This window comes from Pieris rapae, chromosome 20 (genome assembly GCF_905147795.1).
Source record: "Pieris rapae chromosome 20, ilPieRapa1.1, whole genome shotgun sequence".
Classification (NCBI taxonomy): Eukaryota; Metazoa; Arthropoda; class Insecta; order Lepidoptera; family Pieridae; genus Pieris; species Pieris rapae.
Window position 1 is genome coordinate 4409380 of NC_059528.1, and position 21003 is coordinate 4430382.

The 21003-nt window shown below is 32.5% G+C and overlaps 1 protein-coding gene across 1 annotated transcript in view; it reads left to right on the forward strand.

Annotated features, from left to right (window-relative positions):
* Window positions 1-21003, forward strand: part of LOC110993660 (Down syndrome cell adhesion molecule-like protein Dscam2) — a 116169-nt gene that overhangs the window by 89772 nt on the left and 5394 nt on the right. The window contains 24 exon segments of the mRNA XM_045632545.1: window positions 643-889; window positions 1752-1905; window positions 2671-2822; window positions 3906-3996; window positions 4471-4637; window positions 5582-5727; window positions 6142-6277; window positions 7454-7573; window positions 8685-8861; window positions 9584-9728; window positions 10036-10184; window positions 10492-10708; window positions 11468-11613; window positions 11915-12080; window positions 13618-13766; window positions 14723-14869; window positions 15376-15528; window positions 15863-15992; window positions 16323-16498; window positions 16839-17018; window positions 17529-17714; window positions 18021-18209; window positions 18589-18734; window positions 19883-20024. Coding sequence (XP_045488501.1) covers window positions 643-889; window positions 1752-1905; window positions 2671-2822; window positions 3906-3996; window positions 4471-4637; window positions 5582-5727; window positions 6142-6277; window positions 7454-7573; window positions 8685-8861; window positions 9584-9728; window positions 10036-10184; window positions 10492-10708; window positions 11468-11613; window positions 11915-12080; window positions 13618-13766; window positions 14723-14869; window positions 15376-15528; window positions 15863-15992; window positions 16323-16498; window positions 16839-17018; window positions 17529-17714; window positions 18021-18209; window positions 18589-18734; window positions 19883-20024 — 3811 coding nt within the window.

Here is a 21003-nt window from a genome sequence, read left to right on the forward strand (position 1 = left end):
CAATTTCTTATTGGGTTGTTTGAATCATTTTGGAACTTATTGATAAATTCACTACTGCAACAGGAGAGTAACATATACATAAGAGTACTTAATAAGTACTGTTATAATTAGATAAATCTACGAGAGGATATTGGATTTATATATTTTAAAAAGTATATGTAGTAATATGGGCTACATTTGTATGAAGAGTTACAGGATGTTATCTGTAGCTGAAATCATAATGACTTTATTTTATTTCCATTTCATTGCAAAAATAAACAAATGAATGCCTTCTAAAATCTAAGAAAGCAATGAATTGTTAGTATTCCTTGCCTTACCGCTAATGAAATGATTGAAAAATAATATTTTTGTATTTCATTAAAATAAAAAGCGAAACTTTTCCTTTTAAACTTAATACACTGATATGTTTTCAACAACAAGAAATTTTTCAATACTTAATAGAAAACACAATAACTTAGTATTGTGCTACCGAACTTAAACTTTGACTTAAAACTTTTTGCATTGTAAGTAACCATGACAATGGAAAGTCGTTTAAAATAACTGAAGTTCTCCTGAAAAATATACTTGTCAACCTGCTAATAAAATTATAAAAAACAAAAATATTTTTATCAATTCATCTGATTGAGTTATTTTCTTTTCCAGGTAGTAAATAGTGGTGGGACAGCAATCATAAATTGCACGTGGGGTGGATGGCCATCTCCGCGACTGGAGTGGCTTCATAACGGTATCCCAGTGAGCACAGGTATCGCTGGCGGTCGCGTACGTGTACAAAATGGTGGTGAACAACTTGTTATAGCATCCGTACACCGCGCGGATAAAGGAGTCTATCAGTGCATGGCAAGAAATGAGAGGGATTCCGCACAAGCGAGTGCTGAAATCAGATTGGGAGGTATTAGATGTAGTAATAAATAAAACCTTAATAGGAGAGCTATCTGAAGCAAAATTTTAGTTTGATTACCTATTGAAAAGATAAAGAACTATGGCTTAGTTATGTAGCAAATATAAGATATATAACACAGTTTTTCTCTTCATATACCATTGCAATATCTTAGGATGTGTGTCAGAAACAAATATATTATTTACGATTGCTATAATTGAAAGCATTAGGTATCACTTTCTTACTTAAAATTTTGTATCTACAGCTCCTACGTTCATTGCGTATAAATGCATTTATTAGGTTTGGACAAGGCCTTATCAGATTTATCGAAGGAATTGAGTTCATATTAAATACAAATGAGATAATATAAAAATAAAACAACTTCAAACCAACAAAAGATTGTACTATTTTCACTTACTTTTTACTTTAGTTGTATATTTAACAGGAATTTTATTATAGACTAGCTGACCTGGCAAACGTCGTCTTGCCAAACTACTACCTTTAACTCAGCGCCATCTGTTAGAATTGTATCAAATAATAAACAAATGTTAATGTTATCGTAATTTTAGTAAGGATGCCTATTTTTTTGAAAATGAAATATAGCCTATGTCACTCAGGAATGATGTACCTTTCCAACAGTGAAAGAATTTTTCAAATCTGCCAAGTAGTTTCGGAGCCTATTCAATTCATACAAACAAACAAACAAAAAATCAAACCTTTCCTCTTTATAATATTAGTATAGACTAAGGCTTTCCAATCAAAAATTCTTTGCTAATCAACAAAGGAATCGTGTCAAAAACCAAAGCTATCGGAACTTACACATATTTACTTAGTAACATCCTAACCTTCCAATGAGAATATTGCAATATTTCAGACACGGCTCCAGAACTTCAATATACGTTTATCGAGCAAGTGCTGCGTCCAGGTCAGGTGGTGACCTTGAAGTGTTCAGCAGCTGGATCACCTCCTCCCCATTTTACTTGGATGTTGGACGGACAGCCACTCAATACAATGGCAAGAGGACATCGGTGAGATTTTAATATTCTTAATACACTTTAAAATATCCTCGTAATAGTCAATATGTTTTTTATTTTAATTCTACCACACAGCATAATATTATATATAATAGAAAAACTAGTAGACTCGGCTGTGTCTAAGGTTTTTGTTATATAACACAGTAGTAAACAATTCAAGGGAAATGGTAGAACTTATGTGAAAGGTAGTAAAGCTTATGTGAAATGTTGGTACTTTAAACACAGCGCCATCTGTTAGAATTGTATCAAATAATAAACAAATAATTTGCCTAAAAATAAAATTGCGACTATAATTAAAGATCTTAGCTATCCTATGTCCTAAGTTTGACCAGACTGCTCACGGTGTGCAAATTTAATTCAAAATCGGTTAATTAGTTTAGGAGTCCATCGACAAACATCGTGACAGGAGATGTATATATATTAAGATAATGAAATTTTTGCATAACTCTGGGAAGCTGCTCTTGGCTTAAGTCATAAATTATTATTTTTTTTTAACTACAGTATTAATAAAGTAACTACTCTGAACTGTGATTTATTCCCTAAGAAAGCCTTGAAATATATTTGTTTTAAATGTTGTATTTTATTGGGACAAGTTAGCATGTAATAAATTTAATTTAAAAATAATTGAATACTTCTGTCTCTCTTATTGGTTTTTTCTCTTGCCAAGCAACTTAATGAATTTTAATTATGTATGAAATGTGCTTCTCAAAGGTAAGAAGAGGCAAGTATAATGATTTGAATATCGATTCAATATTTCAGGTACAGTGTTGAGCAATTTGCGACAAAAAGCAATGACGTGGTGAGCTACTTGAACATAACTGCAGTGAGATCAGAAGACGGAGGCCTATACACATGCCGAGCCGCCAACTCATTGGGAGAAATCTCGCATACATCTCGTCTCAATATTTATGGTAACCTTTATTCAAAAGAGGTCATTGTTATAAACGTAAAATTTCCTAAGGATGATGATATTTATAAAATATTAAAAGACTGTATATTGTTAATTGCATTTAATGTTTATTTATTTACTAATACGCATATAAGCGTTTAACCAATATAGCTATTAAAATTTTTGACCTTTAAAGTCCAGAAAATTACCTATATCTATTAATAGTATCAAAAATAAATCTTACAAAAAGGTTAAAATAAAATAAAAAAGCCTTTTTATTTCCTACAAATATAACTTTTTACATTGGCCAATCTCCAAGCGCTTACTCATCTAATTAAAATTAATACCATCTTATTTTTATTTATTTTCTATATTATTTACCTATAACTATTTTATTTATTGTTATTAATATATTACTTATATAATATTTGCTACTATATATATCATATTTACTACTAGATAATATTTACTATTACATTATTTTATTGTATTATTAGCTAGCTTGGTTAGATTTTAGTATACTTAAATAATATAATTTGTAGGAACCCCATTATTGGGTGAAGGCCTCCTACAAAGATGCCCAAAGATGCCCATTTGTCTCTGTCTTACTTTGTTTTTGTTTGGCTATTTTTAATGTTGATCTAATTAATGGGTGGTCTGACGGATAGTTTAAATTCAGGACTTCAAAGTTATTGAATAGTTTTGGTTGGTTGGATAGTATATAGTCGATCTCATTTTTATGTTGTCCATTTGGGGATCGCCACGTCCATCTCCGGCTACGGTTTTTCGTGAAGCATGTATTGATGATAGTTAAATTGTGTTCAAGTGCGTAGTCGACAAGTCACCGTCCCCATGTTGATGCACTACAAAAAGGTTATAGATAGTTTAATCATATCGAAAGTGGTTATTTCTTGACTATATATTTTTCTTAAACTGTATTTACGTTGTGATAAAAGTAGATTTAGTTTTTATATTTATTTTATGATATTATGACCTACACATCCTCCGCACCAGAAGAAGCCGGGGTATTGTACTCGACACATTCTAGGCATTCAGATAATTTTGGGGTAGATTTTCAAGGGTTGTATATTACATCTGCTTTTAGGACCACCATATGTGAGATCAATTGGACCAATCAGAGCAGTTGCAGGCCGGGAACTGGTGCTGTACTGTCCTTATTCGGGCTACCCAATAAGGTTGTCTTAATATTTTCATAATTATAATATTAATTATATTGATTTCATTAAGGCTGACCTCATGAAGCTCAGGACTTATTTTTATCAAGTATTAAAGGAATATGTTTGGCCAGTTGTCCTCATTTTGTTCAATATTTTTTCTTGTACCTTAATCCTAATGTATACTTGAAACAAATTGGTAATTACAATAGTTATGAGGTACAACGCATTAGTGGTTTGAATATGGAATCATTCTTATATGTATCACTATGGTCGAAGTGAAACCGAAGTGGAACCTTTCTGTGAATACATTGGCAAAGTTCAAAATTTGAATATTTTTTTTTAATATTATCTACAAAATAGGCTACATATAAAATTGTTCTCCCATAAATATTAAAAATGTAATATCATTAAATATGTAATTATTATTTGGGTTCGTTATTAATAATAAAATAATCTCGCCATAATAATAAGACCCATGGTGTATCATTTCAGTTCAGTAAAATGGGAACGTGATGGTAATCAAGTGGAATGGGATAGCAGCGTCACAGGAGCTTTGAGGGTCGCCCGAGTGGAAGCATCACATGGTGGGGCTTATACTTGCGCAGTAACAGGACCGCACGGGGAACTCGCTCGGAGGGAACTTCAGCTCGTTGTCTCCAGTCAGTTTCATGTAGTTTTTGTAGCGATATTTATATATACAACACTATAGAAAAACTAACCTTAAGATAAATAAAAGTCCAACTAATTATACATACTCTTATACACCAGTGTTAGCCTAGTCAAAGGGCAATTCTCAGTTTTATCAATCAATCAATTTTAAAAAATCACCAGTTCCAATTTCAAAAGTTCCTTATAGCACCTAGAATAATTATTGCCACTTATTTTCTACCTTAATATTTAATACTAATTCGATATAATAAAACCTTATTTTAACAAACAAAGGGACAACATCGTTAAATACTCGTATGCATTGTACATTATTATGAGCATTTAAGATGCTCAAACGGTGAAGAAAAACGTTGTAAACCGACATGCCTTACATCCAAAAAGTCGGCGTGTTTCAGGCACAGGAGGATGATCACTTACTTGCCTATTAGAATCAAAAATGGTCATGAAACAGATTGAGAAATCTGAAGCCCAGACCCGCAGAGTCGCTACTGATTTATTTTTAACTTTATATATCACAAAGTTATAAGGAATGCATAGTGCTCTGAGCAATTATAACAGAGCAGTAATAGTTTCCGTCCCATGCCTTGTGTGGTTAATACCCCATAAAGAATTCAAATTGGTACCAATTAATAACTAGATCTTTCCTTTAGCTAAGTGTATTACAAATTGTGAAGCTTTTAAGCTAAGTGTATTCAATTGTGAAGAATTTTAATGCTGGTTTTATCTTATTAATAGATTGTTAGTATTAATATATATGCTTATATAAGCAAGCAAAACGCTCACAGACGAAATTAACATTTCCATATAATATTCAATAAATTTATTTTAAGGTTCTGCTACCTAACACTAGGTAGCCTACCTAACCTAGAGTAATACACAAGTTATGTGCTTACTTACTGCGAAGTTATCTTTATCAGCGCTATCGTAATTTCAGACCCCCCTGAAATAGAGCCTTTTTCATTCTCTGCTAATCTTCAAGAAGGAAAGCGAGCTCAAGTCAGTTGTAGCGTTATCTCTGGAGATATGCCGGTGCATTTCATGTGGCTGAAGGATAATGGGCCGATACCATCTTCACTTCAGGTAAAAACTCACTAGGTCTCAAGAAATATTCATATTTATTGCAGTATATAAGAAATGATTTGATTCTCTCATGTTAATTAATCCTACACAATCAGAAACTAGTGTAACATTTTAATAATTAAGTTCGAGTAATGTAGATGAGACCCATGTTAAACAAAAAAACAAAAGATAGCTGTAATCATGAAATTACAGCTGTCTTTTGTTTTATTGTACGGATTAACTAGACTGTTATTTGTTTATTTCTGTTAAATTGTGATGACAAGAGACACAACAGTTCTTTTAATAAAATAATGTAAGGCGGATTCATTATATTCGTAATAACACATGAAATAAGTGACCTCATAAGATAATTAATTTCTTCAGTATGACAAATACACGTAAGAGACAGGTAGTTTAGAAAGCCTTATGATATAGGTGGAAGAGCGAGGAGCGGATTTTTTCAGCAATCTTGTATTCAAAGAAGTGTCAGCCCGCCACAGCGGTCTGTACACATGTGTAGCGTCCAACAACGCAGCAAAAGTTAACTATACCGCCGAGCTGGTGGTGAAAGGTAACGCCTAGATCCTGGCACTCTGCACCATGCACCAATCAGCTCGCACCAACTCACGCTTCAACACCGAAGTTACCAGAAAAATTGGGGAAAATTATTTCTTTAATTTTGAAATACAAATTTTTCTGGTCTTTTTCAAGCTATATAGAAAATCATTCGATTAGTTATTTAGATGACTTAATTGAACACTAATATATTTTAAAGGACGGTTCATCCTATGACTAAGTTTTTGTTTTATTTTCTGCACATCTTTGGATTACAGATGGCTAGAAGGATTGGGTAATTAATTTATTTCATCAAAAACTTTATTTTGTGAATATAGTACTGTGAGATACTTTTCGCTATATTTTATACTTGTGTCAGCACGCCTAAGGCTGTTTTATTGTAAGAAAATCATGCGATATTTAATAGGATTTTGGTTAAATATTATCAGTCAGTTTGTGTACCATACGGTTCGGTGGCTGTTGATACACAATTTTATCTTATATTTTAAGAGATCTCATTTTTTATAAGCTGTGAGTATTTTACTTCAATATATTCTTAACCCCCTACTACTAACAATTGTGTAACAGAAAGGTACACAATTGTTCGTAGTAGGGATAAGGGGGGAGGTAGTGTGGGAATAATAAGGGAACTTTATTAGACTAATTATATAACTAATTATTTATTTAATTAGAGAAATAATATAGTAACTAACACTTTGTCTTGAAATAGTACAAAGCACAAACACTCACTAAGAAATTATAAAATTGATGGAGTAACTACTAAATAAAATTGGCAAAAAGATAATCAAATTCAAAATACAAAAAATGTAAAAAATCAACAAAATAAAAGTTTGTAAAAAAATAAAATTTAGTGTGGAACACATTTAGAGGGCTGAAAAATATATGTTGTCTGATTCGCAGACCTCACCGATATGCACATTTTCACGAAAATCGGTCGAGCCATTTCGGAGAAGTTAAATTACAAACACTGTGACACGAGAATTTTATATACATATTAGATTTATTTTGCAACTTATACAAATTTTAATGCCGCCAGGTGAGGTAAGAACGCTATAGCTATAGATGGTTGTAACTTATAAGTTGTCCTTAAAAAATAATCAATTAAATCTACATTAGTATTAAACACATTCCCACAGGTATATTAAAACCGCTAATTTCTTGCATGCTGCAGTATCACCAAAGTGGGTGACTGAGCCCAAGGATGAAGCGGTGTTGGCTGGTGAGCCTGTAGCTATGAATTGTGAAACTACTGGCTCGCCCAACCCGCAGGTTACTTGGTTAAAACAGAGAGGTATGACAATTTTTATTTTACCATATCATGAGAAAAACTAAGCCCAATCAATATAAATCGTTAAAATTAAATTAATACTTGTCTATGATAATCTACAGTACAACCTTTTTTTTTTTCTTTTTTTTTGATCTTTTGTTTTTAAAATAAAATGTGTTTATTCATTATGTTCATATGCATTACAATGTATAAGATTTGGAAACCCTTTTAGCCCTGTCAGGTTTCCCACCTCTTAATTATAAATTCTTAAACTATATTTATATATAATTTAATAACATGTTTTTGATTTGATGACGCCTGAGAAGGCGTGTTGAAAATATTTGACAATTAAATAATTATAATATTTGAAGACTAATATGCTCGCAATTATTCATGCGAGAGCATATTAGTGATGAGTGTGTGGGTGCAAATGTGTGAGTGAGCGTTAGTGAGTTGGTACGATTATGAGACGACGATAAATCATACTCTAAGTAATATGTAATATAAATTTATTGAAATTATTAATTGAAAATTAAAATGATAATTATTACACTAATACGTTATTTTAATTTAAGGATTCAACTAAAAAGGATATTTATTTGATTTCTTACAGAAAATATGTATGTATTAAGGTTTTGAATTTTATTTTATCTGATATCATAAGAAGAGACTTTCACGGATGCAAACGTTCGAAAAAATTCGTTTTAAATTGACTAAAAAGATATAAAGCGATTGAAACGATTTTAGCCAAATTTTGTATGTTATAAGAATATGATGTATTTGTAGTGTATTTAATAGAAATAAATTAAAATTTACCTCTTTGCATGTATGTCTCTGACCATCTTATTTTTATTATACATAATAGTTTCGACGTGAGACGTCATTTACAATAGCATAATTACTGATTGAGGTTACAACCACCCAAAATAAAATAATGAGTGTCATTTTACTGACAGGCAAATTTATCGTTGGCAATAACGATACTTACGAAAATACGAACTTATATTTTACTGAAAGTTTATGTATGTGTGGAAAATATATACACAAAACTGTAATATTAAAACGAAATTTCTATAACCATATTTTTTCTATCTAACTCTTTTGAATAATAATAATAATATTTAATTATAAACAGCTGGTTCCACGTCAGAATACAGTCCGCTGGTGAATTTGGGCGGGAGATTTCAATTCCATACTAACGGAACTCTATGGATAGAGTCGACTCTACCTTATGATGAGGGCTACTATATGTGCAGAGCGGAAAATGGAGTTGGCACACCCCTGTCTAAGACTACATTCTTAGCCGTTAATGGTGAGATTTTTTTATTGATTTTTATACTATAATTTATAATACACTTTACTGTAAATAGTGAAGTTTGAAGAGTTAAAAAGACTCGCCCGCCCAATTCCAATACTCATATTTTTATGTATATTTCATTGGCAAATTTGCTTATAATACTTACTTTAAATACCTGTCAACTGAAATGCTTTTTTTTCTTTAAAATTAGTGGTTCTCAAAAACTATTAAATGCTTTTTCGTAAAACATAGACTCAATTTAAAAAATAGTTTGAGAGAAATTTGTACATGAATATTATCATAATTTATTCAAACAGACATATTAAGTCTATATGTTTATTGTTTTGTTAGTTTTTAAATTTTTAGCTGTAAAGTATATTTAATCATAAAATTAAAAAGGGCACACGTAGTTCAATGCAAAGACCCATGTCAGGGCAATCCCGCGTTCCCGCTTCCCGCCCATCTTTATGAATCAACGTGCTACCTATTATTTTTGAAGTCACTAAAAATAAAGATTATTTTTTATTATTAATACTACGTGTACTATTTGTACCTATAATTAAGTAACTTTTTTCATAGTGTAATTGTTTTTACTAATAAATTACATATTTTTATTTTCTGTGTGAATTTTTTATCGGGTCACCTGTTGGATAAAACTGTGTTCTTCGGAAATAACTAAAAAAATTGTCTCTCCGTTTGTTTCTTGTCACACTAATTTTTCCTTATAACCATTTCAGAGCCAGCTCGATTTGAGTTGACATCTCATAATGTATCCGCGAGACGCGATGCGGCAGCCACACTGGCGTGCGAAGCAAGAGGCGATGCACCATTACGTCTGACGTGGTCAAGGGCTGTACGACCTTTAGACTTGTCAACTTATAGGTACTTTTTATTTAACTATATAAATTTGAGAAGTATGCTTCCTGTGCGGTCTGTAATTAATCTTTCAAGCGCACAAACAAAAGGGTAACAAAAATTGAATCTTATTATACGATTACCGATATATAAGGGATATTATTTATATACCGTTAAAACAAAGGCTTGAATGTGAGCTATTCATATTAAAAGATTCAGCGACGAGACTTGATCCGCGTATCAAAAGTAAATAAAATTTTGACGTTCGAGTCTCATCTAGCACTAAGCCTTGTTTCTGAATCTCATCCATAAAATCTGAAAAAATTATTTACAGAATAAGTGTATCAGAAGCAAAGACAGATGCTGGACTCCGTTCCCAGCTATACATAAGTCGGACCGAGCGGCTTGATTCTGGCGTCTACAAGTGCCAAGCTGTTAATGCGTATGGACATAGCGACCATTATATATATCTATCCGTCCAAGGTATGGCTTAAGCTATAATTTTATTAATACAATTCGCTTTTATTACTGAGGTCGTAGATTCGAACTCATTCGGGGTTCAAAAAGCCACTATTCCTTGGTGTCTTAGTGTCCTATTTTTAGTGTTCGTATATTTCCGGAAAATAGGGAATTTATTTATTTCTAGAGCATAGACTTGAATAGAAGAAATTATTTATCTTATTTGAATAATATACGTCTATCAATATTTGTTATAGTTAACGTTGAGACACAGAAGACAGAATTAGCTCTTTACAGCTTCTAAAAACTTCGGTGAAATTCTCTTTTACAGAAAAACCAGAAACACCTCAATCTCTGTCAGTCACCGAGATCCTCTCACGCGCAGTACGTTTATCCTGGAGCCAGGGATTTGACGGGAATTCCCCATTGGAGGCCTACACTATCCAGTATTGTGCCCTCTCTGCCCAAGGTGCCATTCGTGTCTCCCATTGGGACTCTGCTACCACACTCAACGTGTCCGTCCATGGGCCTTCACATGCGCACGTTATGTATGAAGCTTATATACTATAATTAAACAATTGGCTCTAATTATATTGTCTAAACTAATATTGTAAGAAAAAGAAAGAATATATTTGCAATGAATAAATTTAAAAGTATTTAAGAGGCCAATTACAAATTCTATGACAATTGGAACGTAAATAAATTTAGCCTTTATTTTTTACGGTTGGGTCAGAGGAAAGGTTTTAATAGTAAAATATAGTTTTGACTTCTACCACTAACGTACTGATTTATGGCTTATTAAATATGGTAATTTAAATGTTTAAGAGATTACCTAGGTACGTAGAAAATTATGAAATTGAGACTAATTGCATAAGTATGCCTGCTAACAAGCCGCTATCTATATGTTAAGGGTATAATAGTTTATATTTTAAACTAAATAAACCATCGTCGATTGTAATGTTGATAACATTGTTATGTTACTTTAAAACATTGTATATAGATAAGGGTTTTACTTAGTAGACACGCCTAGGTAATCCCTCAAAAATAAATTTAAGGCCGGCAGCGCACTCGCGAGCCCTCTGGCATTGAATGTCTATGGGTGGTAGTATCACTTAACATCAGATGAGCCTCCTGCCCGTTTGTTGCCCCTGTTCTATATAAAAAAAAATTAAGTATTCCTCGATTTCTTCCACAGTTCCCTATAATAAATTAAAGAGCAGCTAAAGCTGATCTCTTGTATATTATAAATAGTTTTGTCGTAATAACTACTACCAGGTGTTTTAATATTTTATATACCCCCATTTCAGTCTTACAAAGAAGGGAGATATTCACTACGAGTCACTGTTAAGCAATTTGAGGCCACATACAGCGTATATGATCCGCATCGCTGCTATTAATCAAATCGATCGAAGCCCATATACAGAGCCCGTTGTTGTCAAAACACAGGAAGAAGGTATAGTAAAATAAAAACATTAGAAATCAGCTTTTTTCTATGACAAATTACAATTTTTGATTAGGTGGCACAAGCCTCGTATTTTAGACATTTATAGATGCAAATGTGAACTTTATTAAGCAAATATTTTTTTGACATCTCTTTAAAATTACAAGTGAGACAATTGTGATACTGTGACAATCTAATGACGAAACATATATTTTAATTAAGTTACAGTAATGAATTGAGAACTGGTAGTACAATATGTTTTTGACTCTTATACTTTTTATTCACTTTTGATATTTAATTGATTTTGCTTCAGCACCATCGGAAGCTCCAAGTAGCGTTCAAGTGAGTGCTGGTGGGCCAGGTGAACTTCAAGTTAGTTGGCGTGCTCCACCTCGGGAGGCATGGCATGGCGAACTACTGGGATATTCTGTCACCTGTACTGAAACCGGACAGGATGGCCTGCTCACTAATGCCACAAGGTACTACATGCGGACGGTATAATAATAATTTATATTTTAAAGGTAAATCGGTCGTGCAATTTTTGTAACATTGCTATGTTACTTTAATTATAACATAGTTTTGTCACTTTAAAATTGTAGGCAATATGTTGGACTTTGCAGACAGGAATGATATATTATTATCAAAAACCCTTTTGCTCTCAATAATAAACTCAAGGATTCCTCGATTTCTTTCTCGTCTTCCTATTAAACCTTTTGCCATTCTCTATCATATGTCATATTTCATCTATCTTACTCACTCACACTTATAAAAATAATAGGTTAAATTTTTGGTTTCCTATAAATCAAATATTTTTAGTTTATAAGAATTCTGTTGGAAATAATTACTAAGTTTAAAAAATGCTGTGTTTGCCTGTCAAATGCTAAACAATCAGTCAAATAGAATTAGGCATGTCTTATTAATAAGAACAATCTATCGATCAAAATACTTTCCCACCACTTTTAATCACCGCTATATATTGTTATTTTTGTGTGTTCTTAGCATGTAAGCATTCATCGTCATGTCCGTTGGCAAACCTTATTTAAATAAGTAAAAAAAATACCTTACAACTGAAATAGATAAAATATTCTTAAAAAACACCAGTTCCCTTTCCGCACACGTTTTCTTCGATTATGTTCAATGTATCTTAATAACATCAAAATTATTATAGCCTTTTTTTCGGATATAACAAAAAAATAATAATAATAATAGTGTTATGTCCGAACTTCAACATTACTCAGAATAAATTAAAAATATAAAAACACTTTTTTACGGATTATAGTTATGTATTATTGTATTTAAACTTATAATTATTTGGACATAATTTTAAATTTAAACCGATGTTTCGCGTGCTTTACAGCGTGCGTGGTCACGGTGACTGAAGACAAAGGTGTTAAATGTCAAAAAGTATTATATATTTATATATATTTAAAATTATGTCCAAATAATTATAAGTTTAAATACAATAATACATAACTATAATCCGTAAAAAAGTGTTTTATTATATTTAATTTATTCTGAGTAATGTTGAAGTTCGGACTATTATTATTATTTTTTTTTTGTTATATCCGAAAAAAAGGCTATTATAATTTTGATGTTATTAAGATACATTGAACATAATCGAAGAAAACGTGTGCGGAAAGGGAACTGGTGTTTTTTAAGAATATTTTATCTATTTCAGTTGTAAGGTATTTTTTTTACTTATTTAAATAAGGTTTATATATTATTGTTTAAACCCTAGATCATAAGTTTGAAATTAACGCGGGGAACATCACTTCAGATGTTATTAAATACAAGAAAAAGAAGCCTAACGTTTAAATCGTTGTATTTTTTAGATAAGAATTTTTATAGATATTGGTGTCTAACTAACTCTGCGCTGTCATTTTTCTAAATGTAAGATTTAATAACTAGTCTTGTTATTCAATAGATCAAATAAATAAAATATAAAATGACATTTGCATGCCTATTCATATGTGGCGGATTAAATTAAAAATAATAATTAAATAAAAACGATTGAAGGACGCTGACTGTTAATGGATGGTCTGCAACGGAGCTCAGTCTTTCATCACTGAAGAAATTCACGCGATATGAAGTGCGAGTGCGGGCATTCAATGGAGTTGCTGCTGGTCCGAGTTCTCCACCTGTTACTGCCACAACTCTGGAAGGAGGTATACATATAATTACTTTGTTACATACATTTTCAATGGAGCAGATCAGACGATAGAACATTGTACAGAAATTCATGTTATACAACATTCATTGTAAATTGTGTTTTATTTTTTTTAATTGTAGCAAAAAAGGTTTTTTACAAATTTACAAGTATGTGCAATAATATACTGGCCAGGTACTTAGAAATAAAAAATGAAATATCATTGTTAAAGTTAAAGTTCTTCTTTTGGCGCGTTAGGGAAAAATGACGAGAGTAACTTATTACAATGCACTCGAGCACCGTCACGAAATCCGACTCCCTGAAGTTAGCTATAGTCAACATTTTAGGTTTTTCTATTGTTAGTCGATAAGGCGAAAGATAAAAAATAAATAAATCATTTTTATCTTGCTACGCCCAAGAATAATTTCGTACGCGTGTACATAAGAACACACACGTCTTTTTCTATTTTAGTGCATTAGTCAGTTTAAATATTCATTGAAATATTGAAAACTTTATTTATACAGGAAATACAGGATATTTAGATGAAATAAAGTGCACTGGCCCCCACAATAGTATTCCATAATATGTTGTTGCGAGCCAGATCGCTTTCTTTTGACATTTAAACTGTACTTTTGATTATGATTTCTACAAATCACAAATTTTATATTTAAATTATTTCTGCACAAACATAATATTTTCAGTATCAGGCAATTTGACAAGGTATTAGTTAAGATTAGTAATTGTATGTAAGTGTAAGCTTTGAAATGTTAGTGATTATTTTGATTTTAAGGAAGTGGTTAGAGACGAAAAGGTCTCGGAAAGAAAAAAATCCTTTTTAACTTTTTAAAGTTTACCAGCATAAGTGAATTATTTAATTTGGTGGAGAATCTGGTATATACTGCCGAATTTTTCATTACTATAATTGTACAATTATTTTAGTTTGATATTTATTAAACAATTTTATATAAATTCTAGTTCCAGAGTCACCGCCGACACGTGTATTGTGTTCAGCTCTGTCTTCATCCAGTATGAAGGTGTCGTGGAGTCCACCACCACCAGCGATGCGTGGTGGAATCATACAGGGATATAAAGTTATATATGCACCACTCACAGCTAACCATGGTAAATAAATCCCATACAAACAAAATATATTTTTACCTGATTTGATTTGATTTATCTATAGCAGCCGAAGTCACAATAAAATATATTAGTTATCAAAACTATCTCAAAATATATATATTTCAATAATATGATGCCAAGTTAGTAAACCTATTTTACAAGACAGTTCTTGGTGGTTCAGTTGTTCTAAAAACAACTGCGTTTTTAGTATGTGGATCCAGCTGCCCTGCCTAACTACTAAGAAACATTCTTAAAAGGTCGGATACACACTCACGAGCCCTGTGGCATTGAAAATGTTCATGGGCGGGGCGGTATCACTTAACTTTTGGTGAGCCTCCTACGCGACAATCGTTGATTTATGGGTCTTCGTATTTCTCGTTTCCCTTCACGACAGTTAAATAAAAAAAGTCTATTGGTACAACAGCCTGAACTTCTCCTCAATATTAAGAATCGCACGCTCATGCCACTAGTACTTCCAATTATAATTACCTTATTCCATTTATTTTCAGCTGATGTTGCCGAAATTAAGCGCGTGACGACAACAGACACATATTTGCACACGTTGCACAAATACACCAACTATTCTGTACAAGTGTTGGCTTTCACTAACGCCGGTGACGGAAAGCGCAGTCCACCTGTATTCTGCATGACTGAAGAAGATGGTGAGAAAACTACACTAGGATCCACCCAGAAAATGGAAAAACTGTTCACAATCCTTCACGCTTTAATTAATTGAAAATTCAAATAAGTGTAAAGTGTTTTAACAGTTACAGCATACAAATATATTTTAGATGCTTTGCTCTTTCTCTCTTTTTATAAAACTATTATAGTTACAAATTCTATACATTTCGTCCTCCAACAAACACAAGGCTTTCTATACTTATTTATTTAAAAACATGAGTGCATACAACTGTTAGAATATATAAATTCTAAAATCTGATAGTACCAGTAGGTATAGGTAAATTATCTTAACTTTATGCGTCTTAAATTTTTCAGTGCCCTCGGCTCCTGAGAAAATAAAAGCATTAGCCTATTCCAGTGATTCAGTGCTAGTTAGCTGGTTGCCCCCAGTACACCCGAATGGAGTCATATCCCATTACACCGTGTACTATAGAGAGGCCGGAAGGTAAATTACAAGTTTCAATAGTTCCATAATTGCTACGAGATATTAAGAATTTAAACCGAATTTAGTACTTATTCTTATTGCATCAAAAATTTGTTGTGTTTGTCAAGACCAGCTATGTTTATTCATAGATATTTTAAATGATTAATTATATTATTAATTACTTTGTATAGGCGTATTATTTGTTTAAGCTGTTTTATTTTTCCTGCCTCAAAGAAATCCCTCAACAGCGAAAAGGCCGCTGCCCTTATTATTGAAATATTATAATTTGTGCTGATAAATATAGTCGCTTTTTATATTAATTTAAAATTTTTAATATTTATATTATTCTAGATTAGGAAAACACTCAAGTTTCACAGTATCTGCAGATAAGAACCAGGAGATTGAGTTAATGTTTCAAGTTCGGAATTTGATGGAGAATCAGCTGTACGAGTTCTGGGTGTCTGCTACGACTGGGTCAGGAGAAGGAGAGTCCACCTTAGTAGTGGGACAAGGGCCTAGTTCCAGAAGTAAGATTTGAACGTACTACTTTATGTGGGAAAGTGAAAGACTGACAGTTTTTATTTATATATAAGTTTTGGTAAACTTAATACTTAATATATAAAAAATAAATATGTATTATATTTCAAGGACTCGGGAATAGAACCTCAATTAATTATGGAACGTAGAAGTGAGAAATATTTTTCTTACATTTTACATTTAGAAAGAAATTCCACGGAGATCGAACCTACAACTTCAGGGATGAGAATCGCACGCTGAAGGCACGAGGCAAACACTGGTCTCCTCTCTGCTTCACTGTTCTTTAGTATCAAAGTTTCTAGAAGCATGATTTATTATTTCTTCTTTCAGTACCAGCTCGTATAGCATCGTTCGGAGGGGCACGTTCCGTTCGGTTAGGTCACAGTACAGTGCTAGCTTGCTCATGCGTAGGTGTCCCCGCGCCGCGTTCTAGATGGGCACATCATCTCGACCCTGTCACACACCATCACTACTATCAAGTTACGCGGGCTGGCCATCTCCATATCAGAGGTATTGTCATTTAACTTCTAAGTAACAAGAAACAAAATGGAAACCTTATATATATGTACCTTTATATATAAGGTTTAAAGAATTTATTGCCTTAAGGACCGATCTGTTCGCCAAACTCCAAAAAGTACTTTGTTTCTTTCCATTTTTCGTCATCATTTCTCGAAGTAGGGATAATGGAAAAAATATGTGGTTGACTATTCTCCACATATTTTTTCCATTCTTATTAAATACCTATTATAATAGAAATCAGCCGGGACCTTTTATTTTGGTCAATATAACCGGTATGTTGTTCTAAACGATGTCGTCGTAAATGTTTTTTTTTAATTCATTGAAGATGTATTCGAATAATATAAATTTATAAGTTCTTAAATAACATTTCTTACACTTGAAGGTATCAAATTGACGTTTTACGACTTAAGAAAACAAACACTTCTTGTTTTACCAAGGTCCCATTTAGTTTAAACTTCTAAAAGTAGTTTTAAATACTAAAGAGAAACTACTTTTATGCAGAAGTAAACGAGCATTCCTCTGGTAACTTCACGTGCACGGCCCATAACAGCATAGGAGAAGATTCCGTCATCTACGTGGTGAATGTGGTTCTTCCACCTGGAGCGCCAGCTCTCTCTCTGCAGTACACCACTGCCAGTAGTGTAAAGCTTCATTGGCGACTTCCTCATGACTCTACGCCCGTGCTGGGTTAGTTGCTGTATGTTTTCTACATGTAGTGATCTAAGAATAAAAAAGAAGAAAAGAGTGGTGGTAAAAACTGTTGATTTATAAACTTTGTACATTGATTTTGATGTGAAACGATCAGGTCATTTTTTTATTGAAACTATGTAAAAGATAATAACATATTTACTTAATTAGGATAAAACATAAATTTGTATAATTAAGAGTCTTTTAAGTCTAGATTCATGTTCTTTTTTAAAAATATGGATAAGTTAACATGTGTCTCTTACTAATTCGTACTAAGTAAGTTCATATACAATATTTAAAATCCAGGATACATTCTCCACTATAAAGAAGCGGCTGAACCAGAATGGCACAACGTGGAACTCTCCCCAGAACTAACGTCTTATACTATGGACATGCTGAAGTGTGGGACGACCTACAATGCCAAGATCCAAGCGCAGAATAAAATATCTTTGGGACCGCCCAGTGAAGTTCTTACTGCAACTACTAGAGGGGGACGTAAGTAAAATATTTAATGCATTTTTATGTAGACAAAAAAAAATATGAAACTCTTGCTGTTTTCAGTACGTATCTCTTTGAGTATATTCTGAATATTACATACATTATAAAGAAAAGTTAATTAGTTTATAAGTTTTTAATTAATTATTAGTCTTCAGTTAATCGACATTTGCACTTGCTTCACTCAATCACTCACTCAGTCGGTCACTCGCTCCCCCAGTCACTCACTTAGTCACTCAGTCAGTCATTCACTCTGTCAGTCACTCACTCACCCCGCTGGCTCTATTGCGTAAATTATGCCCTGGAAAAGATAAATTCCAGCGGTCCCTGTCCTATTTATAATAATTACAGAATTAAAGAACATCACATTTCACACCAGGTCCTAAAGCACCAAAACCCGAAGATCACGTCCACATGAACTCAACAGCCATAAAGATCAACTTCTATGCTTGGCGAGATGGTGGCTGTCCAATACTGGGCTTTCGGGTCGCATACCGTCCGGCGGGTGACGAACATTGGATTAAAGTAATGTATACCCATAACTATAGGATGGCTTATTAGATACAATTGTCATTTTTTTATATATAAGGCAATAGTTTTAACTCTATGTCAGTTACAAGTTAAAGGTAAAGGTTAAAGTAAAACTACACGCTAGAACAAATATACAAACACGTCGAAAGGTAACTGTGCCTACATGATTAATATAAATGTGTTGATGTTTTAATAAACTAAATGACGTAGTGGTTTATGGCATTTTCCTTTCAATTATTATTATGTAGAAGGAGGGTAAAACTTGCTGAGTTTCTTGCCCGTTCTTCTCAAAACAAGGCCTCCTGGTAGTTTTGCAAACGGATGGCGTAGTTTTGCTCTTTCGCGAATTTTGTAAACGTTTTTGACATTATAAGCATGCCCTAAGACGCATCTAAATTGAATAAATGAATTTTGATTGTTTGATTCATTGATATAGACTAGTATTGTACCAACACTCATTTAAATTGTCGTGTCTTGAAGAGCCTCGTTTCAATACAATCCTCAGTACCTTATAAAAACATACGAATAGATACTAAATGAGGTACATTATCACGTTGGGATCACCAATAATAATATGAGTGTTGGTACAATACTAATGTGTATTAAAACATCAATACATTTATATTAATATAAATAATAATAAAATACTTATATAAATATTAAATCTTAATATTATTATTCATTATGAAAGAAGATTGTACATTCTAAAGTGGTTTTATAGAATGACTACAGGTAATATTCCTAAAAAGCAAAGTTATTATATTATTCAATCTTCAGTGCTTAATAAAGACTGTTTCATTTCAAATAACTGCGTATATTTATTAAAATATGTGTACCGATATATCAAAAAATAAATCATTTATTCATATAGGTAGCATAATGTAGACTTATGAACATCAAAAAAAAGAAATATAAGTACATTAAATGATTCTAATTTAACATTTACTGCCAGTTCTCAAATCAAGATATAAATTTATATTTGTTTCGCCTAATCTTGTTTAATAGACCTTACTAGTCCCTTTAAAGTACAGTATTCTTTTTTAAATCAATACGAGGTGCGAGGAAGCGTTTTGATATCTTATGAACGTCAATAATATAGCAGTGTCATAGTTCTGTAAGTTTTACTTAAGCTTTACTTACAGGTTGGGGAAACTTTAAGTGCCGCCAGCCATGTTCTGGGTGACCTAACTCCAGGTACTTGGTACGAGGTGACGGTGGAAGCCTGGAGCGAAGCTGGTATAGAGCGGGTCACCTTACTCGCTGATACACATACACTGGCCGGTGGTAGGTGTATATACAATTTTGTTCCATATTCCTTAGTAAAAGTTCATTATGTATTTGACTGACCAAATATAAATGTAAAATCATTGATTATTTTATATAATAAGCATATCACGATATATTTCCTTTACATATATATATTATCTTTACCTTTGTACTCACTACAAATCGCGGTTAATAATACTTATACTAATTGCGGTCGAGGAAGGAAAAATATATTGGTACACAGCCGAACGCATAAGGGTAGGTAGTATCAACACTGCCTTAAAATCGACAATTATTTGTATATGATATGGATTTACTGTATTTGTATTCTGCTGATGTAAATTGTAATGGCTTTACAAAATTACTTCATATTTTTAAATAATGATTTAATAACGACAATTGCACGATCAAGACTCGTTTGGAATATTTTAAAGAAACGCTAAAGGTTTGTACGGTTGCGTCATCGGGGTGCTTTAAATAATAGTAGGTTTTTTGTTTAACTCTATTTACCATTCACGTATAATAATAGAGTATGAACAAAATAATAAAATGTTAATTGTTATGTAACGATTAAATGCAATTTAACAGTCAAATAATAATAATAATAATGTATAAGAGAGTCTATCTGGCTTTACTCTTGGGGCGCAACTCCCATGATTTAGATAATTGGTATGAAACGAATGACTGCTCAGTAACAGTTAAACAGAGTGCCTGCGTCCGGTTATACTCTCGGGGCGTAAGTCCCACGATTTAGTAAATCGTCACAGTAATAAAACTAAGAAAGCCTGACTGGGCAAGAGTACAGTTTTGCCTCCTACACGGTTTTTGTAGTAGAAAGCCTAGATTGAGGCATTATTCATGAAATACCGTTATCTTTGAAATTTCTAAAAAAATCATGCAAAGTCAGCTAAAATAAGTTTTAACGTCATCAGAAGCGATCACTTGGGAAATAAACTTGAAGAAGCTCTAAAAATATATTTAGAATGTAATCGTATCA